The 22,162-nt window shown below is 40.2% G+C and overlaps 2 protein-coding genes across 2 annotated transcripts; one reads left to right on the forward strand and one right to left on the reverse strand.

Annotated features, from left to right (window-relative positions):
• The first annotated feature begins 337 nt into the window (after nt 1-337).
• Nucleotides 338-6,845, forward strand: PIG-A (phosphatidylinositol glycan anchor biosynthesis class A). Its single transcript, XM_080271105.1, has 11 exons — nt 338-385; nt 596-752; nt 1,540-1,719; nt 1,929-2,047; nt 2,472-2,587; nt 3,279-3,370; nt 4,028-4,230; nt 4,427-4,512; nt 5,192-5,378; nt 6,298-6,397; nt 6,609-6,845. The coding sequence occupies exons 2-11, from the start codon at nt 597-599 to the stop codon at nt 6,741-6,743; spliced, it is 1,374 nt and encodes a 457-aa protein (XP_080127231.1). The 5' UTR covers nt 338-385; nt 596; the 3' UTR covers nt 6,744-6,845.
• Nucleotides 6,846-10,843: 3,998 nt separating this feature from the next.
• LOC145398105 (uncharacterized) lies at nt 10,844-21,913 on the reverse strand. The gene is made up of 12 exons (XM_080271059.1): nt 21,847-21,913; nt 21,387-21,493; nt 20,168-20,477; nt 19,928-20,069; nt 18,562-18,683; nt 17,471-17,712; nt 16,601-16,722; nt 14,757-14,851; nt 14,106-14,258; nt 13,408-13,553; nt 12,270-12,399; nt 10,844-10,968 (listed from the first exon to the last, which is right to left on the reverse strand). Exons 1-12 carry the CDS (start codon nt 21,911-21,913, stop codon nt 10,844-10,846), a joined length of 1,761 nt encoding a protein of 586 aa, XP_080127185.1.
• Nucleotides 21,914-22,162: the final 249 nt, after the last annotated feature.

Here is a 22,162-nt window from a genome sequence, read left to right on the forward strand (position 1 = left end):
ATTACACCAAATATGCCATAATTCCATATTTACGAAGTGCTGGAAGGTTGTACTTGTATCCTCCATGTAAGGCCTTTTGAAATATTTTAAGTTCACTGTATGCACAAATGTAATGAATGATGCAGTAGCTAATTAAATTCCAGATTATTTCCTAAGCTCAATTGCATTACAAAGATGACAGTTTTCCACGAATGTACCATAGGCGACGTATACAGTAAACAACCCAAAACAGCCCAAGCAAGAAGAAGAAGAGTTGACCTACCTTTGTGTATTGGGTATTGATGTAATTGGGCAGGACACATTAGTATGGATTAAATATTCTTACCATGACTCATTCACTAGGGAATGCTTGTACTGAAGAAGAAAAAATTCGACATGTAATATGGTAAGTTACTTAGCTTTGGGTATAAACTTGAGACACTCCTTAGCTGAAAAGCTGAATGCTTTGCTCTTATTTATGATGCATATGTCATTTAAATAACACTGATTGTACTTTATCTTGTCAAGTCACAGAGAAGTAAAGTAATAAAAACTAAGTTCCCTACAATATTATCCACGAATATATACTATCCACCAAACCTTTTTTCTCTCGTAGTATGGTATCGGATTTCTTCTATCCCAACGTTGGAGGTGTGGAGGAACACATCTTTCAGTTGTCGCAGTGTCTCTTGCACCGTGGCCACAAGGTCATTGTCCTCACCCATGTTTATGGTGACAGACGTGGAATTCGCTATATGACCAATGGATTGAAGGTACACAGGTGTATTTAGATAAGTTTTGTAACTTATTTAGCTTCCTTCTTCTTACTGAAGGAAAAATGAGTTACTGACTTTGCAGAGATTAATTTTATTTATTTATTTATATACTGCATCATATATTTTTAAGCTGTTATGGTAGCTTAGCAAAGATGATAGATTGGGTGCTTTATATGGTGAAGTAAGGTTGGGGCCAGGATCATAAAGCTCTTAATCATGATGCTCATGTGCTTGTGGCAGATTCTTCACATACAGTCCTTGGGTGCAAGGCCACTTATCCTGGTTTCCTCTTGTACCATAAGTCTTACCAGCCCAAACAAGGTGGATAGCTACCGGAGTCAGTTGGCACCAGCTGCCATCACCAGGATGCAGTTGTCCCAGCACCATTGTAGTTGGCAACACTAACCACTCAGACATTAGTGTTTTATTAGTGTGCACATTTTTACTGATCCTATACAGAGTAGCCTTCAAACTGTTTTTTTTATAATGATTTTATGTGAACATTATGTACAGTTGTAGATAAAAAAATTTTGCCTAATATTTCACCTCTTCTACGTCTAAATTTCTAAATTTCTGTTGGCAAATATTCCTAACCTGAAAGAGGCTAGATTCAGTATATATATTTCTCTGCCCGTAGATGATTTTCATTGATATGATGCATCAGAAGAGAAATTGATGAATGTGCCGTATGTGTGAAGTAAGTAGTTGCAGTGGCATAGTTAGCAGGCTTTTTTCCTAACTCAACATCTTTTGTCATTATGTGACAAACTGGTATGGTCAACAGGTGTATTATCTGCCAATCCAGACGTTCTACAATCAGTCTGTGCTACCAACCTTCATGACTTGGCTGCCTCTGCTACGCAACATATTCCTGCGGGAGGCTGTCACTATTGTACACGGACATTCGGCCTTCTCCACCATGGCACATGAAGCCATGAACCTGGCCAGGGCCATGGGACTCAAGGTGGGCACCATCATTCTTATATGGTTAATTAGAAGGGCCATACTTTCCCATTGTTCCTGAACTGTGATAGATGATAACAATTTTGGTGTTAACTGTGAATCTAATTGCAAAATAGGGCACACATATTGGGAATAGACAATGACGGCTTAGTGTAGCCTATTGGAACACTGTATTGCCGTATAATGATGACTGACGGTAATGCATTTCAGAGTGTGTTCACGGATCACTCCTTGTTTGGGTTTGCGGACATGTCAGCCATCGTCACCAACAATTTCTTAACCCTCTCACTGGCTGATGTGAACCACTGTATCTGTGTGTCTTATGTTGGGTGAGTTGGAATTTTTGGCAGTAGGCATATTCATGTCCTTTTAACCATCAGCAGTAGCAAGAGTTTTCTAGTATAGTTGTGAAAAAAGAAAATTGGTCATGGGTATGCCTGTGAGGTAAAGCCAGGTTTCCAGGGGTTTGAATGGTAAATGAAGTGTCTGGATTGTTTTGCTAGGTATATATGCTCTTGATAGCACTCCCTCCTCCATTTTGCTTTTTCTTTCCATAGTTTCTGGACCCTACCTTGCCCCATTCTCAGTTAGGAAAAAGAAGTCATGATGATGACACTGTGAATTATCAGAAAGATCATTGTGTCTCATTATGATGATTAGATAATTATATTTATTTTGATGATGTTACTGTGCATTATCAGCAAGAAGAACACTTTGCATGATGGTGATGATAATGTTATTGTGCATTATTAGAAAGGAGAACACAGTGCTACGAGCCAACGTAGAACAGGAGAAGGTATCGGTGATCCCAAATGCTCTTGACTCTCAGATCTTCTGCCCTGATCCAGCGCAGAGACCGCCTGACAAAAGTGAGTAAAAAATGGTAACAGTCAGTCCCATATTGCAGGTTGTTTTCACATTTACATAGTTTCAGTTTATAAAAAACTCAGATAAAATATCGTTTTGTGTTTCCCTTGACTTTTCTTTGTGTATACCTGGTACAGTATTTAGATATTCGGTAGCTCAGGGTTGTTTTATAATGTTTTTCAAGTTTAAACATTTGGGGGGAGGGGGAATGTTGGAGTATCTTACATATATTAGCATAATTTTTCACAGTTGTTGGTCTGGTCTGCTTTATGAAAAACATTTTTTGCACAGTATTGACATATCTAGCCTTTATGTTAATAGTATATTACCATTACCTCCCTTTGAAGTCTGCGAGTCTGAAGCTTGGCTGTCTCTCAACTTAACTGTTTTGATCCAAAGCAAAGACCATCTGACAAAAGTAAATAAAAATGGTAGTAGCTAGTCCCATATCACCCCTTCCTTCTTCTACTTGTGGAGGCCTGGTGCTAGACTACTGTATTCCAGTGTGTTATAAGGTAGATCACCAGCTTATCTCCCTTGAAAGTATTTTGTGATTGAAAACTTACAGTCGCAATTACAGATAACTTTAAGTGAAGAAAGGTGCCAGTGGCAAGTCATGAGCCACTTAATAATGAAACAGCTTTAAATGGAGACTAATTATACCTAAGAACAGCATTCACTTTCTCCTGGCAGTTAATGTCATTGTGATGAGTCGGCTTCAGTACCGGAAGGGGGTGGATCTTCAGCCAGACATTATACGATACATTTGTAAACACTACCCTCAGGTATGTTATGCAGTAAGTCATTTTTGTTAGCCACCTTTATTTATGTTCATTAATATTATCAGGGTTACAGTACCTTATAAAATTATTACCTGTTAATGCAAAGCCTTCACTACAATGATATATTAGTTCAGTGTGTTGCTGTCACCTCCAGATGATTTTATTTACCCTTTAGACCTCTTTTATTGAGTCTAATGAAGGCAATATCTGTCTCGTACAATTCAAAAAGCCTTCATTAATCTCTTCGCCACAAGTCATCTGCCCCAAGTTAAGTAAAACCATGTGGAGGTAGCAAGAATAAAATGACAGTATACAACATTAGATAGGTTTGTTATCCTGAATTAGGTCATGGAGGCTGCATCAAACCCTTTTTTATGTTATATTCATGCTACCTTCAGTCAATTTTGTTTTGTTTATGGTCATTTTTTCAGAATAAAGAGGTTGGATAAAGCATTCATTTACCCTCTCACTATGATGGTGTTGTTTATATCTAGTCGTTACTATTTCCATGTGATTTTATTCTTGTTTAGGAGAGAGCTTTACTAAATCATTGAAGGTGACAACCCTAGGAGATGTGTGTTGGAAGAAGTGCATAGTGAGGTGGTTCAGTCTGATGGCAGTAACTGGGAGCATGCAGCTTCATATTGTTTACACTTTCAGGTAAACTTTATCATTGGGGGGGATGGACCAAAGAGGAGTGTGTTGGAAGAAGTGCGTGATGAGGTTGGTTCGGATCGAGTGCGTCTTTTAGGAGCTGTGGCACATGCCCAGGTTCACAGCATTCTTGTTACTGGGCACATCTTCCTCAACACATCACTCACTGAAGCATTTTGTATTGCCATCTGTGAAGCCGTGTGTTCAGGGTTAGTATTGACTGAAGATGATGACAATAATTTGGGCTTGCTCACTGGATAATATATATATATATAGCCTATATATGTTTTTTTTTATTCACTGGCTACTTTTTCCTCAATACATAACTTACTGGAGACATTTTGTAATGCAATAACTCTTTTTGTCCAGGTTTTGAATCTTCAACTAACTGCATCAATTCTTCAGACTACAGGTCGTGAGCACAAATGTTGGTGGCATTCCCGAGGTTCTCCCATCTCACCTCATCCACTTGGCTTACCCGACTGTCAAAAGTGAGGCTCCTTTGTCCCTTGTGCTCACACATTTACTTGTGATGGAGATGGATGCCTTCTGGTGATGGCATTGATAGAACCAGACTACTCCACTGCCAAATGATTCTTATTTCCCTCAGCTGCCTCCCTGTCCTCCAAAAGGAGAGTGGTAGACTGCATGAGAAGACAGCTTCAGCAGGCTACAGTCCACTAGGTTCACGTTCAGTGGAGCATAGGGAAAAAATTACGTGTAATTCTTTACAGTCAAATATGGCTTTTGAAATGGAGAAATATTCCATATAATAACAAATGTAATGTAAGACTAAACAGAGCCATTAAATACAGTTAGTCAGTCAATCAGTCAGCCAGTCAGTCCATCATCAGTCAAATAATGCCATAAGAAATTCCCCTTTTAAAGTTATGGTAGCTATGATGCAGCTGAAATTTTTCTGTGGCGTGAAAAACAATCCAGGTGATTTTACTGTTCAGTTTTGTAAAGAGGTTAGAAGATAAACACAGCCCATTTTGTTCTGTTTAGTAGAATGAATGAAAAACAGTGTTTCTTGTTTTTAGAGGCAAGAAGATAACTACAGTTTTTTGTTGTTGTCAAGTAATGAGTCTGAATAAAAATGTAGTGTTTTTTGTTTTTTTGTAAAGAGATAGAAAAAGAACATTGTAATTTTATGTTGTTTTTGTCCAGGCCTGACACAGAAACTGGAACTAGCCATACAGCTGGAGATAAGTGGAGAGAGAATAGCACCATGGGAAATGCACGAGGCAGCACGCAGCATCTACCTGTGGGGTGATGTGGTGCAGCGGACAGAACGTGTTTACCATTGGGTCTACCACCAGCATGCCAGTTCCGATCTTGCACACCGCATACCAAGGTAAGACAAGGTAGTTACGGTGTAGGAAGTAACTTGATACACTCTGTTCACTTTAACTTGGCCTAATATTTCCATGTTTTCAAGAATACCAAGCTGTACAGTAACAAGAGGTTACCAGTACCACAAGCATATGCTGCTTATACGCACTTTAATAAGGGTGAAGGAAGATTAAAAAATAAGGAAACCTGCAACGGTATGAACAGTGAAACTGGCTGCACAATTGTTCATACACTATTCAACCCCTTTGAAACCTGGCCCTTCCTCACAGTGCTAAAAGTGATCAATCAGTCAGGTTGCAGATTCAGTAGAAACAGATGAGGGTTTGATGAATGGTTAGGTGCATAATATGGGCTGTGCTTTTGGTTGGCATAGGAGGTTGTCTAACATCTCTTCCCTAATTATTTGTCTTGCACAGTACACCATATTGTCATGTGTACAGTTTATCATCATCATCATCATTATCACCATCAACATCATCATCCAAACCTTTTTATTCACCTGATATAAACAGGAGCATGTATAATCGTTTATCGATTTACATGAATAGTGTAAATATTTTATATACATACATACATTAGAAGAATATATTAATGTGCAGTACTGTCTGCAGAAGAAAATGGTTGGCAAAAGGTGTTACAGTACTTTTTTTTGTAATTTGATGAAGATCCATAACTTTTTTCAGCTCAGGTGATAGCCACTTGTAATCAGACTGGAGAATTAATTTGAATAGCAACCAAGGAGCTCATTCTTACATCATAATAAAGGATAACTGAATTTCATGCAGCCACAGCTTAGTATTCAAGTTATTGGAGTAGCCTAGTTCATTATAGAGAAACCAGCCAACTGTAGTAAGCTTTCAAAAGTATGAAAATAGTGCTTGTAATCTGAGGCCGGCTCACCATCTAAGTTTTTGTTCCAGGTACAAAAAGTGTGGTGTAGTGGCAGGGTGGTTCATGATGTTTCTGGTTACACTACAGTTTCTCCTTCTGAAGCTTTGTGATGTCTTGTGGCCGCCCAAGGTGAGCAGGATATTTTTTTGAGGTTTGATTTTGGGGATTTGTTAAATACTGTGCATGGAGAAAGTACCCTTACTTTCATAATACATCAGAGGTATCCAGCATCCCCTCTTCCCTTTTATGTACCTGAACTTAGACCCAGAAAAGTGCCAGAAAGCTACTCATGAATTTTTAAAAATCTCATAAATGGTGTAACATACTTTTTAATTTTCAGGATATTGACCTTGCACCTGACTATCCCACAAGCTCCTGGTCATGTGGGGGAGACAACACTATCAGAAATGTTGAGACTTGTGGAAACGGTACCACTCAGTCCCATAACACCACTCGGACTCGAAAGCGACTGTGACATTGGCTTGGAGATGTTGTTATTTAATGGAAGTTGTATGTGTAGTTTTCTGTGTAGATAAATATGTATGTGTTGTTTTCTGTGTGGGTGAAGAGGGTATAACTGGTTTGTTTTCATCTGGTGGAACTGGGCCTTTCCTGACATATAAACAGTAAGTGCTGCTTGCATAAAATTCTGTCAGCTTTAGTTATGAGGTAGGAGTGAGTCTCCTTCATTCCTAGTCAAATCAGCCCTCCAATCTAACTACATCTGGCCATTAGCTAAGCTGGAAAGGGATTAGGCCTATGGATTTTTGTCTGATGAAAACAAACAGAGACTCTAGTACACGTATTGTGCGGAGATATTCCTGTACAATAATTAAGGCTTTTCGTACAAGCCTTGTGTAAATAGATTTCTCAGGAAATGTGTAAGGTGATGTCTTATGTATGTTGTTTATGTTACTGGGTCTGGAATGTACTGTACCACGTTTTATATAAATATTTAAAGAATATATTAAGTACATGTACCAGAGGGAAAGGATGCACAGTCTTTTAGCTTCATGCACTACATCCCTTAACTTATAGCTGAGGGCTGCAGGACATATGAAGCACCATAATAAAGTTTTTAAATTATTTGGGTGCTGGAGAGGGATGCATTCACCTGACAGTGACATATTTGGATAGCTCTACTGCCTGACTGTCTGAACACTAGTCAATACTAATCCTATTCCCTGAGTGGGGGATAATGGACTGAAAGGACAGGGGAAGGGAACTTAGGCCTGCACCTCATTGGGTTCACATTTAAATGAACTGTGGGTTACAGCTACTATTACTATAATTCTTCAGATTCTTTACTTACATATATAACATACCAACATGTTTTTTAATGTAATATAGTAATTTTACTTACTAATTAATGAAGCAGTTAATTTTAAACTAACTCTGTTAAAATTTGTTTAGTTTAAATTTTACAAATTGAATGAAGGCATAGCCATAGGTAGATGACTTGCCTATTATTTCTGTACTTTTTCTTGATTGCATGTAATTACTTTATGTAGTGTTGGAGTGTTTCAAGCTGGAGAGGTGAGGTACGGCATTTACTTACCTGTTAACCCCTTCGCTTCTGGTGGTAGACTAAATGAAACAAAAAATGCATCATCATACTGAAAGGACCAGCAGTGACAATCTTGCTGCACAAAACCATCTCCTATTATAATGGAGAAAAGAAATTTACTCATTCTGGGTGGCAGGAAGGAGCTAAACAGTCATCCTTCTTTTTTTTGCAGTTTCCTCTGGGTTTGTTTCAGTAATTCACAGATGAGTAAACCATCACGAAATGTACCCGTTTAATGGGTATTTTAGGATGAGTTTGCAAAATTCATTGTTTGCCCCTCTGAAAATGCATGTCTGGTTATGTTTTAGGGAACTACAAAGCACTTACTTGTATAGGAAATCATGTTAAAGTATAGCTGTACGAGCCCCTTTGGTTTTGTGTTCATTATTCATGCATTTTCATTACTTGGGGGTATGTCAATTCCCTAACACCCACAAAAAATGAGGGATGACTGTACCTGACTGCTAGATATAGAGCCAAGTAAGACATGTATAAACTAAACAGGTAATGCAGGACAATATTATGACTCACCTGACTAGCATAAACAGTAAAAAGTAAGGTGTTAAAGACTGCTAAATCACCACCTTTGGGGACGATGTTGGTTGAGTGGTAGAATGTTGATATGTTGACCAAAAAGATGGGGTTGATCTCATGATGGAGTTTGGATTTTTAGATTAATTAAAAGCGTTAAATGATCTTCCACAAGACCACAGTAGACAGTCAGTTCTCTCATGCTGTTACAGTATGCAGTAGTGCACTTTTACTTTATAGTGCTCTGTACATAATATTGATACAGCATTTGAGATAATCTGTAAGTGAAGACAGTGTTTAGTGGTACAAAGTGCAAACTCTTAAATCTGAAATGCTTGGGTCCAGATGTTTTTATGAAAATATTGGAATGAATCATAGTGACAACTATGAGAAAATTATATAACATGACAAACAGCATCATTACCAGCAAGCACAGTGAGGTAATTTTATTAGTAAATTATTATCTTTCCTTCTCTCAGTGAAAAGATTTTGATTGTACCTCTCCTTTGTTTTGTTTTTCCTGGACAGAATAACTTACAGACTTCCAGCCTTTGATTCCTTTTCTTGCATAAATGAGCCCATAAAAACATTGTTGTCAATTTTTGCATTGATTGTACTACTCCCAACTGAGTGAAACAATCTTTTGTATGGTTGATGTTCTTGGAAATCAGAGTTTTGGATTTGAGAGTTTGTACTGTACAGTATTAGTAATTGTAACTGGATATATTTTTGTAAATTAAAGAATTTATTAAAGATGTTAAGTACTAAATAAAATTATTTCTATTAATTGTTGTACATACTGTGGCTATAGAATAAAGTAGATGTGCATATCTGATATCAGGTGAATACTGCATGCCTGTTCTGTTAGATTTAGATATATTTAAGTGACTGTAGATAAAAACAGAGTAGCAGTTGTAGAATGATCCACACTGCCAAGTGTAACTGAATGAAGGAAGACTTGCAGTGTTGGAAGACTAACCACCTCAGTACAAATACTTTTTCCCATCCCAGATACTTTTACTGAGCTCAGGAGGGCCTCAGATGTTATATAGTGAGCATTCATCCTGCAAACTCAGTGGTAGCCAGTGACAGGCATTGTAATTCTCTTACATTTTCACACCCTCCCTTCTTCAGCCCTTTCTTTTTCAACAGAAAAATGATAAAAATATGCAATCTCAGTTATTAAAATATATTTCAGGGGATATGTCATAAAAGCAAGAGGAGTAACATCCTTAGAAATATTTATTTCAGTACATCATGAGCAATACACATCCCATTATGCATCTTTCATATTGTGAGGCCTTTCATTTCTCTCATTCTAGACCACAACCAAACACACACAAGAGCAGAACATTATGAATTTGCTATTCTAACTTAGCCAAAATATAAAATAACAATGCATGCCAAAACAACACTGAAAGTATGATATATTCTTCTACAGTACTCCATTTAGCCCGATTCATCACTGTCAAGTCTTTGTCCATTCATAAATGTTTATTGTATATAATTTTTTTTTTCTAGTCATATTTTAAAGTCATATTTTAACCCCTTCCATCCAAGTACACCATTCATATTCATGTTACTATCAGAGCATTTTATTTAAGTGTGGGGAGACCTTTCATAAAGAGGAAGATCAGTGGAGGTTGTGTGTTACCCCTTCACTGCAAGATGTTTAAGTGAAGCTTATTAATTGTCTGAAAGCAGCAGGAATAATAATAAAGTATAACTGGATTGAAGAGGTTAAGATCTATTCACACTGAGGTTAGAATTTGAAATATTCTGAAGCTAATTGTCTGATTGTGTAGGTCATGATAAAAATTGGAAGAACACTGGTTTACTGGGTCACATGTTGGACAAGCTATTTCCCACTGCCAGCTATAACATAGGTGACAATGAGAAACAGCCTGTCCAAAATGTAACCCTGTGATGTGGTGTGTTCTTCCAATTTTCATTGAGAAATAATGACAGGACAAAACTGGGTTGTATTCTAAGTGACTTTAGAGATATCACAGCACCTTTTCCTCAGTGACGTATTTTATGTTTTATAATGCTATGTAATCCTCTTGTATGTTGATGATACAAAGTATCTGTACCTCGATTGTAAAAAACATAAATAACATTGAAGAGAATACTGTATAAGGGTGTAGGTTGCAATATGAAATGCCTTGGAAGAATCAGTGCAGAGTCTCCAGTACCAGTGAGAATAAGACTCTTTGGCCTCTATTCTAGGTGGTATAGGAGACTTTGCAGCAATTCTTCCTTAGCCATATACGTTGCATAATTCACCTTTGTCATGTATTTTATATAATTTCAGTATTAACACAGTCTGCATCCATACTACAAAAGATGATATTAAGGCATAATGTGCAGGATAAAGTGCTAAGGAAGAGGTTTTACAGAATCTTCTAGGCCATTTAGAATACAACCCAATGTCCAGTTCATGTCTCAGTGTGGAGATGCTCTTGCTGTTTCAGAGTTCAGCCTGAGAGCTTGCAGGGAATCTGTGAGTAGGACAAGTGGAAGCCTCGGTTCATGTAGTCCGCATCCAGACTGAATTCATCCGCATCCGTCACCACACGAACGGTGAAGGGTTTGGAGTAGCCTGCAAGGGGGAAGATGGTAAGTTAGTCTTTAGTGCCTGGTTTTATTCCTAATACCAGGAGCTCATATAATACATATCCCAATTCTTGTGTGGTGTGGGTATAGCTCAGTCAGTACTTCCCGTGTCTACTCTGCATTATTTTCTACTTCCCATAACATTTTTCATGCTGTATAGTATTTGCTTCTTGATGTTCATTGCTAATTTCATGATGCAGCCTAAATGTATGCACTCACACCAGCAGGCAGTCATTCCTGCAGCACACAAGATTGGTGAGCACAATTTATGGATCAGTCTGTTGTTGTTGAGTAACCCTGGACTCTTTGGTCAAACAGACCAATCAACTGCAGGCAAACAACTGCCCCTGCAGGGTCTTTCCATGCAGTGAACTGGTGTTTCCTTTCAGCAAACAGTGCCTCACTGTGATAAGGCACTGTGCCACACAGACCATCCTCTAGAACTGAATGTGCAAAAGTATTAACTTGCCCTTAATTTGCAATGATTAATGAAATGGCAGTAATTATTATATGTGATCAGCCTGCATCCCACATTAAAGAGCACAGTCTGCATATTCAGAAAAGTCAGACATGTTTATCATCATCACATGCTTGAGATATTATCATCTGCAGTAGGAAGCTTGTCCACCTCTTTCACCTTGTAGTTTTAATAATGCAGCTGTAAGTCCTTTTATCTGTTACTGTTTTGCCATTTTATGCAGTCTAGTCCACAGAATATTACAAGAAGACTGCCTAATAAAGTGCCAGGGCTGTCAGTAGAATACATTTTCAAATATCCCCAACTTTATGGTACCAGTTGTGTGAAAAAATCTGATATTATGGAACACTTCCAAGACACATAATGTGGACTTTATGTATTGATTGTAGTTTAGTGAAAGTGAGTGTTACTGGTGGGTACTTGAGTTGTTTGAGGTATGATGAATATAGTGAAACTGCAGAAGTAATAATAGTGGATAATGCATAGTAATAGGTACTGTGATACAGCACTTAATATTAAGGCTGTTTCTAATCTCAATGGTTTAGTTATCCCATTTGTTAGCAAGTGGTATTAATTGATTTTTATACAGGTTTATAAACTGTCCTTTATAGCTTCTGTATTTGAACTGGAGAGTCAGAGGGACAACCATTCCACTCCTGTGTTGTACTGTAGTGTCATTACACCTAGAAAAATTGTTGTTGCTGTTTAAAGAGAACATTATTACTGACAGCATAACTATTCTTACATTCATTAAGATGATTTGAACTGAATCTTTACAGTGATATGAGTGTATATTAGTGCTGACTCACTAGTAACAGTGCCCCACTTCCTAGCAGTCCCCAGCTTGGTGCCACAAAATCTCTCATATGTCTCAGTCCCGTGGTCATTCTCAGCCCCAGGCACCCACAGGTAGTCAGACATACAACCAGCATCAGCAACCTTAAAGAGAAAAAGACATTGTTAAGAACAAGGCCCATTATACCTCCTTCAAGGTATAGTCAGACACACCCAGCTTCTTCAACAGTGTGAACATAGATTAAATGTGTTTAAATGCATAACCAAAGGAACTAGCACTATGACCAACCACCTCACCCCACCTCCAACCCCATGATTTGTTGGAGATGCAGTAGAATTGTTATTAAAAGTTACTCTGTTGGAGAATGAGAGCCCAGTCCCTCCCTATCCCGTCCCCATCTACCCCCTACTACCAGTCACTGCCTCCTAGTCCCCTTCCCTTGTCTATTTCTCTTGTCCCTTACCTCTGTAATTTTCCCTTCTCTCATTCCCCACTGCCTTCTTTTCTACCTCAGCCCCTTCTTTCCTGTACACTTGTATATATCCCTCCCTCTGCTATTTTCTCTTGCTGTCAGCTCCTCATCCTGTACCCCTGTCACAATCCTTTACCTCCTCTCTTCTGCCCTTGTATATTTTCTATTTTTAGCCCCTCCCATGTAAATTTTCCTTCTCAGCTCCTTTCCTGTACTCCCTGTGACTTTTGCAGTCTATTTCCCTTCCTCAGACACTTCCAGCTCCTTCCTCTGTAAATTTCCCTTCTGTCCCTTCCCCCTCCCCACTTTTCCTACCCCTACCCTAACCATTCCCCCCTCCCTACTACCCTCTAGTCCCTACCCCTTCCCCCTTCTCCCTCCCTCCTACGCCTTCCCCACAATCTTTCCACGTTTTACCTGTGGATGTGACACAGTGGAGTTGTCACCAAAACAGATGATGTTGGAGAGGATGGACCTGGCCCCTTCCTATCCCCTTTCCCCTTCACCTTACCTCCACTCAGTACATATATCCTTTCCTATGCCCTTGTTCCTAACCTCCTTCTTTACCTCCCTTCCTTCCCTACCCTAGCCCCTCCTTGATGCCTCCCCCTCTCCCTTCCCCTTCCACTTGTATATTTCCCTGCCCCAAACCCCTCACCACTACTCTTAACCCCATTACCAGTGGGTGTGATGCGGTGGGGTTATCGCCAAATGTGGTTATGTTGGAGAGAGAGAACCCAGCGCCACCCATCTGCTGGTACTGTACCCCACAAAACCCGGATTCAGGCTCCACACATATGCTGTAGTCCAGGTTGTTGTAGTGACCTGGGGGGTAGGTTAGATTACGTTGGGTTTGGCTTGGTTTGCTTTTCATTACGTTAGGTTAAGTTAATGTCCTGTATATTTATGACTAGGCAGAGATCAAGCCACTTCAGGGTTAAGACATGGTTACAGCTAGTCTTAAATGTGTATCATATCAAATCAGTTATGTTTATGGTTTGTCCTATATCAGTTCAAGTGAAAATTACGTATGTTCATTGCTAGTCCTCGATTAAGTCAGATCATAGTTATATTTATGGCTGGGCATAGATCAAGTAGAATAAGATTTGAATTATGCCTGCACCTATATCATCAGACTGAAGCTTTTGGGATGCATTATTTAAAAATCTAAAAAGTGTACTAATTCAGCCAACACAGATATCAGTCAGAAACATGGGCGATGGCGTTGTAGGTAGATATGCTGATTATGTACGTGTTAAAGCGTCAGGGAAGAGAGACGCAAAGGCAGTTAGATAGACAGATAGATTGACAGACAGATGCACACAGAGAGAAAGAAGAAAAGACAAACAGACAGATAGAAGTAGACAGACTGCGTACCGGTATACCCAACACGTATATCGCAGTCTGATACATGAGTGATGGCGCGGAAGTCACACCAGCGGTCCTCAGAATAACACCCAATTCCTTCGAAGTTGAAGCTCTTTATTTCCCCTGTGAGGCCCCTGTGGTACTGGAGACAACCCACTGGTGCTGGAGGAAAGAAGGAGGGATGAGGGAAAGATGAGAACACCGTAGTATTGCTTAAAACGTCATATTGCTGAAATTGATAAAGGTGTTGGTGTAGACATCCTCTCCTCAGCATATAAAAGAATACGAACACACCCTTAGCATGCCAGGAATAGATAGATGGATAGATAGATAGATAGATAGATAGATGGATAGATAAATAGATGGATAGGTAGACAGATAGATCGATGGATAGGTAGGTAGAGCGATAGACAGATATACAGACATATAGTTAGATAAATTAACAGAGACACACACACTAATAGGCAGATAGATAGATTAACAGAGAGAGAGAAAGGAAGAAAAAGAGTGAGAAAGAGAGAGAGAGAGAGAGAGAGAGAGAGAGAGAGAGAGAGAGAGAGAGAGAAATGCCACTGTATAATATCCATAATCAATCGCTAAGAAAAAGGTGCTACAGTCTCCAGTCTTACCTACGATACGATCCTAAGAAAAAATCCTCACCTTTTGGCACGCGAACTTTTGGACAGTCACAGGGTATCTGGGTGACTCTTATGTTCCAGGCCCTTCTGGTGGGGAAACTTATTAGCGGGGAATCTCTGGAGGAAGGAGAGGAGCATTATTATTATTATTATTATTATTATTATTATTATTATTATCATCGTCATCATCACCATCATCATCCAGACCTCCTTTCCCACCTTAGGGCAGGATGAGGAGTAGCAATGTCCAGACAGCCCAAATTTGTCCAGTCCAGTGGGTCACGCTTCCATTCACTCATCATTCAAGCTCCCGGAATCCTGGCTCTATTGGATACGCCAAAAACATGCACCACATTCTGTAGCTTCACATAAACGTATCCGATAGAGTCAGTCCGGAAGCTGTCCCGTTAAAAAAGGGTGCCAAATCCCTGATCATGTGCTTCTCCTCACAATATTCATCCAGCCAGCTCGATCTCTTGTCAGTTCCCTAGTCTCACTGACTTCCAAACCTCTCTTCCTCACACTCTCATCCACCATATCCCTCCGCCTTCTTGGCCTACCTCGCCTCCTCCCTCCTTAAAATTCGCTCAGATATACCTTTTTCACCACTCTATTGTTAGGCTACCCATTCTTTCCACATGACCATATCATCTCAGTACACTCTCTTCGATTCTGGTGTCCACAGACTTCCTCACTCCGCATCTTTCACGAGTCACATTATTTCGTATCCTATCCACCCTCTGTGCTCCACAAACATTCCTCAGCAGTCCCATCTCCACTGCTCTTACTCTTGACTTTTCATTTTCATGCCACACCATAGTCTCACATCCATATGTTAAAGTTGGCACTAATACTCCTTCATGTAAGCCTCGTGCAGCTGCAACACTCAAGCCTCTGTTTCTTATCAAGGCCTTCATTGCACCAGCTACTTTTCTTCCTTGTGTCACTCTACTTCCACTTCTTTTGCACATTTTCCTCTCTTTTCTATCACTGTACCCAGGTATTTGAACTCTCTCACCAATTCCAGTCTCTCTCCATTCACTGTTACATAGCACTGGGAGTCACCATCTCTCTCAACAACTATCTCTTTAATCTTTTCTACATTTACTTTCAAAGCACGACGCTCACAGACATCAGCAAAACTCTGCACTAGTCTACCAAGTTCTTGTCCGGTATTTGCAAGTAATCTTGCATCATCAGCATACAACAAATTTGAGATATTCCATCCATCACCATTCATTACCAACTCCATCCCCCTCTCCATTACTCGTGTTTTTACTTCTCTCATCACCCCATCCCTCTCTCTCTCTCTCTCTCTCTCTCTCTCTCTCTCTCTCTCTCAATTGAATAACTATGGGGACATCACACAACCTTGTCGTACACTCACACCGATCATGAACTATTCACTTACATGCCCATTAACCCTTACACATGCTTTACTATGATCATGAAACTCTTGACGGCATCTAGCAGCAACATTTTTTATTATTATTATTATTATTATTATTATTATTGTTATTATTATTATTTATCCCCATCCTCATCGTCGTCGTCGTCGTCGTCATTATCATCATCATCATTATCATTATTATCATCATTTTTGTTAACCTTACTATCAACTTGTCATCATTAACATATGAACCTCATCTTGACAACCCCATTACTGACATTCATACAAATATCATCCAGCCACAATTAGATATTCAAGTTTTCGTCAGGCAAAAACAGACCAACTTCGTAACCAAGGAGATTCATTCCAACCTCATAAATAATATCAGAATTCATGCCATCACCCCTTAGTACAGTATTTAAATTATTGGTAGTGATCCAGTCCCGTTAGATGAAAACAGTCTACAGGTAACGCACTTGTAGTTGTAGAGTGCCACTGTAACGTCTGCTTCTGTAGTAGGGGCTTGGGTGGTGGTGTTGGGGGAGGGCGTGGTCGTGGGCGCGGGCGTGGGTGCGGGCGTGGGCGCGGGTGTGGTAGCCTTAAAAGAGACGGAAAAAAAAGTACCAAGGGTGATAATTTAAGGAAGTGAAGACAGTGGAGAGACATGAGTGTGGATGTGGGTATATGTGTGGATGTGGATGTGGATATAGGCTATGTGTGGGTGTGGATGTAGGTATATGTGTGGGTGTGGATGTAGGTATATGTGTGGGTGGGAGACTGTGGGTGTGGGATTGTGGGTGTGAATAAAGTAAGAGAGAACACAAGAATTTTACAAGCAGAGTCATGCAGGTGTAAACAGACGCCAAGGATAAGCGTAACTCGGGAGATAAAAATATATCTTGTAAAATATTCAGTCATTTCATTCCTTCAACTCAGTTACGTGTTTCTCTATTATATACTTATATTCATGTTATTGTATTCATCACGGGAGAGTGCTTACAATAATGAAGGAGTTAATCAAACACAAATATTCTCTCATAAACTGAATAGAATAGTTTAGAGACAGCAAATTAAAAAAAATGAAATTGTAAGCTGGTCGAGTAATTGCTAACTGGGAGGATGCAATATTTATCATAGGCTGAGGCAGGGAACAGTTTGCCTACGTGATTTTCGTTTTTAATTAATCACCGACTTTCCATAAAAACATCTCTGCTACCATCACAGCGTTGGGCCTGAGGGAATGGAGTGCTTAGTCTACACCAAGAGGCGAATATATGGAAAAAAGATCTTGAGGCTTCCACGCAAAACAAAAGTATTATTTCCAACCGCTAAACAGACTGACGGACGCTAACCTGACGAGGGAGACGGAAGATGTTTTGCCTCTCCCTCCCTTCCTCTTCCTCCTCCTCTACCTCCACGTTCCTCTTCCTCCTGACGTGCCCTGGTCCCTCCTCCTTCCCCTCCTCTTCCTCCTCCTCCTCCTTCCCTCTCGTCCCATAGATGTCGTAGCAGTTATAGAGGTAATATTCTAGGTCACGTAGCATAAATGTAAGGTCAGTCTTCTTGCGGCCCTCGACATTGATGTACACTGTTGATGGAATAATAATAATAATAATAATAATAATAATAATAATAATAACAATAATAATAATAATAATAGTAGTAGCAGTAGTAGTAGTAGTAGTAGTAGAAGTAGTAGTAGTAGTAGTAGTAGTAATAATAATGATGATAATAATAATAATAATAATAATAATAATAATAATAATGAGGTTTGAATTAACACATATTATCTGCACAAGGGGCAACTCAGCTACTTAATTTCCTACCTACCAATCTACTTACATTCCTACCTACTTTTCTACTTACATCCTTCCTACCTACATACATACATCCTGCTCATCTACCTACTTATATTTCTACCCACTTAATCTGTTCACCTACCTATATACTCAAAGTTCTGCATGTCCAATTTCCAACTTACATCCTACCGGTACTGATTATCCTACTAACCTACCTACCTACCTACCTACTTACCTGATATCACTCTCCTATCCACCTACCTACCTACCTCCCTACTCACTCTCCTATCCACCTACCTACCTACCTACCTACCTACTTACCTGATATCACTCTCCTATCCACCTCTACCAACCACCTTCTACTTACATCCAGTCTGTATGCATTTCTACCTACCTACCTACCTACCTACCTACCTATCTATCTATCTATCTATCTATCTATCTACTTCCCATTCTCATATCCACCTACCTACCTACACACTGTCCTTCCTACCTACCTTTCTACTTACCATTCTCATATCCACCTACCTACCTACACACTGTCCTTCCTACCTACGTATCTACTAACCATTTTCATATCCACCTACCCACTGTCCTTCCTACCTACGTCTCTACTTACGCCCTACTTACATACTTACTGTGAGTGGCGTTGTTGGAGCCACAGAGGAAGGGCAGGGGCGTGGAACTCTCTGCATAGAATCTATCGTATGCACATTCTCCCCAAAATGGCGGCTGGAGCTCAAATTCATCAAAATCGAGTCTAAGGGAAGAAGAAAAAAAAAAAAAGAGGAGGAGGCGTGAAGCAAGAAAGACCATAAGTATAACATTTCTATCTATCTATCTATCTATCTGTCTGTCTACCTGTCTGTCTATCTATCTACAGCCAGACGCCATAATTCTGTAAGGGGCGGCCGTTTGTCTTTGAGTTAGTTGTTTTACGGGGAGGGGCACTAACCCTCCTCCAACCCACTTGTTGATGCGTAGGGAACACGTATGAGTTGGATATATGGTTACCACCCAGCGTTGTACATGGTTTCCTGGCTTACAGGAGACCATTAGACTTGTCACTCAATGTAAAGCCACCTGAAAAGGAAAGAAAAGCAATAAAAAGAGACAGGAAAGATGGGAGAAACAGGAAGTGTGGAGGGTAGACACAGAAAAAGAGGCGAAGGAAGAAGTAGACAGCACTACATCAAGTGAGTGGATGATGGTCTCCACCACGATTTAAAATATACAAATATACTAACGTCTCCAATGCTGAACTTAATCAACATGAAAGTGATAAATACGCCACATAAATGAGTATGAGGAGAGAAAAAATCGCCATGAAAGCATATTAAGTATTGTCTTGCGTAAGTTTGGGGGTGGGCAGCGAAATGGCAGGGGACAGGGGGACATGGAGGCGATTTGTTTGTGGCCACCCCTCACGGGATTAAGGCGTCTGGCTATAGAAAGATAAATAAATGGATAGAAAATATGTACAGTTCAAACAAGCTCACTATGTTGATTTGTTTGCAGAGAATTAAATATTTTAGACGAGAATATTCAATTATATAAAAATCAATGATAAGTTGTTGAGCCTGTAAACTTTGGCTGGTTACTTATAAATTTAGGATTGCAAATGAAGTGTTGGGAGGAAGGATGGGACTTGATCGAGATGGTTTAGGCATGTGGAGAGGACAGAGGATGACAGCTGGGTGCGGAGGGTGAGAGGTGTGAATGTTTAGGGTAGAGTTACGAGAGGCAGACTGAAATAAGTCTTGGAACGAGGTCATACACTGTGACCTCAGGGATAAGTGACTGGATAAGGAGGCTGCTAGAGATCGAGTCGAGTGGAGCGGTGCCATTAGGTGACGAAGGCCGAAACATGCAAGCAGGTTGGAGTCATTATAAACCTAATATAACTTTATCTCACATCGTAATTTAACTTTGTCTAATTGCTTGTCCTCCCATATTGCAGTGACCTCGTTTCTGATGACCCCACCGTGCTGCTCGTGACCTGACCTTAGCTGACATATAGGAGACTCGCATCCATGGTCAACGGTGACGGAGCACTGAAGGGAGGTGTTGGATAGGCTCTCTGGATAGCCCGGGGAAGTGAAAGTGAACTCTTGTGCAGATGTAGTGGTGCCGCAGGTGACTCGTTCTGGGGGGGGATAGATGGAAATAGATGAGTGATTGGATAGATAGATGGATAGACAGATAGACAGAGAAGAAGATAGACAAACAGAGAAATCCACCCACCTTCCTTGATAACATAAGTAGCATTGAATCCCCTACACGATCCCTTTGCATTGGAGGCGAATTTGATCACCAACGAATCCCCTTTTGAAGTGACGAGTCCAGGATTTTTCGAACCGCAAAATCTCGCCTCCGCCTCTCCCTCCTCTTCCCCCTCTTCTCTCCTCCACGTCTTCCTCCCTCTTATATCTTCCTCTTCCTCCTCTTCCCTCTTCTCTAGGCCTCCGATGCTTACGTAGTCGCCGGAACAATCGTCTGAGCTGGTTACGTCAAAGTCCCAGAAAACAAGTTGGATTTTTTCATTTAGTGGAGCCTGTGGGGAAAAGAAAGTTTTGGGATTAGTGGCTGTCGACTCCACAAGGATTACTATAATTTTAAGGTGGGTTAATAAGCTGAGTAAAATCGTCTGGTGATATCAAGAATATTATATTAAAAAAAAAATTGACGAGAGGAAACTGAGATGAAAGTGTTTTTTACTGTTTACACTGACGAGGTGTAAAATTGCCATCTCTCCATCGTAACCCTGAACTATAAGAGGAGATTAACACTAGAATATGGTGCTAGTCACGAAGAGGTGCCATGAAAAGGATGTAGGGTCGTCGTATTGTCTTATTCTGCCACTGCGCTACGGGAAATAGGATGCACAAGTAGGGAAATAGCCAAGTTTAGATGAACAGAGTATAGTTACTTGTAAATTTTAAACACAGGTAAGATCTGGAGAGTCATTTGGCGGTAACAAGACTAAAATGAGAGTTTAAAGTAACATATGTATTTAAAATGAAGGGAAATGAAAAATATAATGAAAAAAATATAATGTTTACTTTGCTATATATTTCAAAACACAAATAAAAGTGAATGGATGGTAGCAAAAATAAAATGGGTGTTTATTTGCGTATACAGTATAAGTATTCCAAACACAATCAAGTGAGTGGATGGTACCAAGAGTTTAAAGAGAGTATTAATATTCCAAACATAAGCATGTGAGTGGATGGTAGCTAGATTAAAGATATAAGCCCATATTCTCTTCGGTTGAGGAAGCTCCCAAACACCTTTTTCTAAGCGACTTATTCTGTTTAATACACCTTACTGTCCTCATCTGTGTTACATAAATCCTTCCAATATCGCCATACTCAGCAGAAATAACGAAGAAAAGGATATTAACCAGCCATATCCAAAAATAAATCGCTAAAGAAGAGGTGTTAAGGAGTAGCGTGTCTTTTACCTGTATATTCCAAACACAGGTAAGATCTTCCGGGTAGTGATCAGGATAGCCAGGTGAGGTGATGAATCCACTTCCTGCTGATCCCGCCCTCACCACACCCCCACACCCTGGAGGTCGAAGGAAGGGGGAAAGGAGAGAATTAGCATCTTAAATTGTTGAAAAGTCTTCCCTATTTGCTTGTCTATCTGTCATCCAGAGAGAGAGAGAGAGAGAGAGAGAGACAGACAGAGAAAGAGAGAGAGAGAGAGAGAGAGAGAGAGAGAGAGAGAGAGAGAGACAGACAGACAGACAGACAGAGACAAAGACAGAGACAGAGAGCGTCATGGCAGTCAGTAAATGAGAGAGAGAGAGAGAGAGAGAGAGAGAGAGAGAGAGAGAGAGAGAGAGAGAGAGAGAGAGAGAGAGCGTCATGGCACTCAGTAAATCAGTAACTCACTCGCTCTGACCTCATTTTACTCACTTTGGCCTTGGGCAGGGATGAGGAGGTGAAGCAGAGAGAGGACGAGAGCGAGGAGTGTACGTGGCATGATATAGGTGGGTATGTAGGTGGGTGAGGGGGACAAGGAGTGGGCGAGGAGGGGTGAGAGGGAGGTAGAAAGTGGGTGGGGAAGGAGCAAGTGGGGAAGGAAGTGAGTGAGATGAGTGGCGGGGTAGGTGGGTGGATATGTGAGCGACGGTAAGTGTAGGTGGGTGGGTGGAAGCTAGAATTAAGTGGGTGTATCCGGGAGAGAGGTGGGTAGGTGGGTGGGTGAGATGTGGGTGGGAAAGGTGAGTGG

Source organism: Coenobita brevimanus, chromosome 44, assembly GCF_032717465.1.
Source record: "Coenobita brevimanus isolate Jiangsu-jjx chromosome 44, ASM3271746v2, whole genome shotgun sequence".
In the NCBI taxonomy this organism is placed as follows: Eukaryota; Metazoa; Arthropoda; class Malacostraca; order Decapoda; family Coenobitidae; genus Coenobita; species Coenobita brevimanus.